Raw genomic sequence first — 3,746 nt, 5'->3', positions numbered from 1 at the left:
AGGGAAATAAAGGAGAAAATAAATGGGAAAAAAAGGCAAAGGGAGAAAAAATTGAAGAAGCAAATGAAGCAACTTAAGTTGCCTGAGGAAGATGGGGAAACTGATGTGACCAAAGACACAAATCATTGAGACAAAGTCACCGAGTTCCGACAAATACTTCTCCTCAATTACACTTTTTACAAACTTTAATAATTCATCTATACACATACATATCATCAATTTAGCATGGTTATATCAAATATTATGCATGCATAAGGGGTACATATAAAAGAGTTTAATTTAAGGTTGGCCCAAGAACAAGCAAGACCTCAAAATATGCTTCTTGAATTGATGAGTAAATGAAAGAATTAATCCTAGGTTATATAACTTATAACTTGGCTGGCGTCTCTACTAGCTAGAAATCAAATTTTCATTCAAACTAGAATTCTAAAACCATTAAACTGAATCACGATATAAGTAAATTAAAAAAAATCACAAAATACACAATTAAAGAACACTAAATTTCTATATATAAAAAGATTAAATTCTTTCAAATTCAATAAAAATCCTACATCGACCCCTAGATGTATATCGAATAACACATTAAACAACCATTTGTCTAAGCGGTCAAATTATTTGTACAAACATTGTCATAAACACACTAAAACAGTAAAACCTTTGTCAAAATGGTTTAAATATATATAATATCCTATAATATTTTGTTAAGATACTATTGGCTTGGCATCCAATATTATAGATGGTGTAAGAACAAGAACGCATCTCCTAGTTGGTCTATCCATTTTATGGTAACTTCATAGGAAACAAATACATATGTGGCATTTTTACGGCTTATTTGTTTAGAAGAAAATCAAGAGATCGAAAAAGAAAAAACCATCTAATGATATATTCAAAAAGGCTTTTCATTTCTCATTGTTAGCAAATTTATATGGGCCTTGGGCCTAGATTAAACACAAGTGGGGTAAAAGGATGATGCATTTTATTGGCTAAGTCAGAAGAAACACGCGCTTCTTCCCCAATCACTAAAACTTGTTCAACGCTCAAAGCGATTCTAAAAAGTCTCATCTCTTTCGCCATTTTTTCCTCAGTGATCTCTGAAATGGTCATTTCTTCTTTCTTTTGGGTCAATTTCCTTGCTTCCATCAATGGTTAATCGAAAGACAGAAGCTTTGTTGCGATAAAATGAGAAAGTTTTAGTCTTTGACCCCATTGTTGGTAGATTCCTCTGTCTCTTGTGTATTTTGAGTTGATCTGATAATGGATAATCAAAAAGGTGCTCTCTTTCCCGATGAGGTAATTCTTCAGATTCTGGCGAGATTACCTGTGAAATCTCTCTTCAGGTTCAAATCCGTTTGCAAATCTTGGTACAGGTTACCCTCTGACAAGTACTTTACTAATTTGTTCAATCAAGTCTCTGTCAAAGAGCAATTGCTTGTGGCTGATGTATCAGATTCGTCGAGTTTGATCTGTGTTGATAGTCTGAGAGGTGTTACTGAGTTATCATTGGGTTTTCTTAGAGATAGGGTGAGAATTAGGGTTTCTTGTAATGGTTTGTTGTGTTGCTCTAGCGTTCCTCAAAAGGGTGTTTACTATGTTTGTAATCCTTCGACTAGAGAGTTTAGGAAATTGCCTAGGAGTCGAGAAAGACCCGTTACTCGCTTTGTTCCTGATGGTGAGGCGACTCTTGTTGGCTTGGCTTGTGATTTGAATAGGAATAAGTTTAATGTTGTCTTGGCTGGTTACCATAGGTCTTTTGGTCAGAGACCTGATGGGAGTTTCATTTGCTTGGTGTTTGATTCTGAGACAAACAAGTGGAGGAAGTTTGTTTCGGCGGTAGAAGAGTATAGTTTCACACACATGGGCAAGAACCAAGCTGTGTTTGTTAATGGGATACTTCATTGGTTGATGAGTGGTTTGTGTTATATACTTACATTTGATGTTGAACATGATGTGTGGAGAAAGATTTCTTTGCCTGATGAGATAAGATGTGGGAACGGTGGTAATCGGGTTTATCTCTTGGAATCCGATGGGTTTTTGTCGGTGGTTCAGTTATCAGATGGGTGGATAAAGATCTGGAAGATGATAGAGTACGAGACTGAAACTTGGAGTGTTGTTGATAGCATAAGTTTGAGGTGTATTAAAGGATTGGTACCTGGAATCTTCCCAATTTGTCAGACCGGTGAGTATGTTTTCTTGGCTACTTATAAACAGGTTTTGGTGTATAACAGACGAAGTAAGTTATGGAAAGAGATGTTTTCTTTAAAAGGAAGCTATTCTCTGCCTTTGTGGTTCTCAGCTTACGCCTTTCGCAGCACCATACTACCCTGTAATTAAGTTGTTTATGTTGCCTTCTCTCCACATATTGTTTTTGTTTATTTTCAGCTCTTGGATCCTTTTTTTATGCAAATTTGTTTGAAACAAACTGTTCTTAAATTAACATGTAGATCCCAACTTTTTCCAATTCCTCTCTTGTATGTATTGTCTATTTACTCTATTTACATCAGAACCTCATTTTTTCATTTCAGTATCATAATTGTCCTCATTGGTGTTTTTTAGCAAGACACCTTCCTTAAACAATTCTTCACTCCGAAATAAGTAACAAAGATCAGGACAACATAGTACAAAATTGTCCAAATGCTTGTGGAAGTTCTCCTTGACCACATATATAGGATGAATACTTGCCCCAAGTTCATCAGAGAAACTAGAATATGAAATAGAAGGGCTCAAATAAGTAACATACACTGCTTCAACACAAAGTTTAGCAAATGAGACTCGCAAACAATTTCATATATGAACCGTTCTTAAACTAGCTAATTTGCGAATTAATAGACGAAATCAATTTAATATATATGTTTAGAGAATGAATAAACAGTTGATTTCTTATGTTTTTGTTTTAGCTAGTACAAATACATTTTGCTGTTGTTGAATTTTTGTTGAACCTTTTTTGGCTTCTCCTTGACATCATCATGAACGTCTTCAAACACGGACAAGGGCAATGACTTAGACAATAAACCGACCTGTGTCTTAAATGTAATCAAACTAGTGGACCGGTTCACATGAATCTCACCGAGAGAGATCCAGACCACGAACTCCTTAGCCTTAACCCCAGTGAGTTTCTTGATCTTGTTAGGTTCGAAGTACGCAGTGACTTCCTCTTCAAAACATACGACAACGTTATCGAATCTAAACAAGTCTTGATACATCCTTTTCTGATCTTCTTCTTTCTTCTTCTTGTGCTTTAGCCACACGAAACCAGTGTCCTTCACGTAACCACATTCTTCGATCTCCTTGTTACTAAGAAGCCGGTTAGGTAAACCGATTTCGGATAAAAGCGAACCGAATTTCTCTCTGCATGTCTTGTCTCCATGGTACACCTCTGCCTTGGCTTTCATGGCTTCTGTCACCATAAAGATTATATGATCAAATCTATCTTTTGAGTTTGGATAAGAGTTTTTGTGGAAATATAGGTTTTCAAAGTTGTCTTTTTAACCTTTTAATGTGTTTTTTACATGTTGTGCAAGTTTGAGAATATGCGTTCTCGAGTGGATCTCTCTCATGTCATTTTCTTTGCAAATTGAAATCAATTTTTTTGTTATATTCTTTTATATATAATATATATACCCAAAGGATATCCTTTTCTTGTTCAAGACTAATTTCTTTTTTTTTAATTGCACGTAAGTGAGATATAAACAATGCAATTACTATATTGATATTCAATATAATATTTTTTTTTCCCCAAGTAAGTTTAG

At 35.0% G+C, this 3,746-nt stretch overlaps 2 protein-coding genes across 2 annotated transcripts; one reads left to right on the top strand and one right to left on the bottom strand.

The window, feature by feature from the left end:
- On the top strand, positions 1,002 to 2,516 carry LOC104724054 (F-box protein At5g49610-like). The gene has a single exon (XM_010442502.2). It carries the CDS (start codon positions 1,255 to 1,257, stop codon positions 2,329 to 2,331), a length of 1,077 nt encoding a protein of 358 aa, XP_010440804.1. The 5' UTR covers positions 1,002 to 1,254; the 3' UTR covers positions 2,332 to 2,516.
- Positions 2,824 to 3,544, bottom strand: LOC104724044. The gene has a single exon (XM_010442492.2). The coding sequence runs from the start codon at positions 3,402 to 3,404 to the stop codon at positions 2,895 to 2,897; it is 510 nt and encodes a 169-aa protein (XP_010440794.1). The 5' UTR covers positions 3,405 to 3,544; the 3' UTR covers positions 2,824 to 2,894.

Source organism: Camelina sativa, chromosome 2 (genome assembly GCF_000633955.1).
Source record: "Camelina sativa cultivar DH55 chromosome 2, Cs, whole genome shotgun sequence".
Taxonomy (NCBI): Eukaryota; Viridiplantae; Streptophyta; class Magnoliopsida; order Brassicales; family Brassicaceae; genus Camelina; species Camelina sativa.
The sequence above is the reverse complement of the archived record's forward strand: the minus strand, read 5'-3'. Positions and strand labels throughout refer to the sequence as shown.

Coding starts and splice junctions, on each gene's coding strand:
- LOC104724054 (XM_010442502.2), top strand. CDS start 1,255: ATGGATAATCAAAAAGGTGCTCTCTTTCCCGATGAGGTAATTCTTCAG.
- LOC104724044 (XM_010442492.2), bottom strand. CDS start 3,404: ATGGTGACAGAAGCCATGAAAGCCAAGGCAGAGGTGTACCATGGAGAC.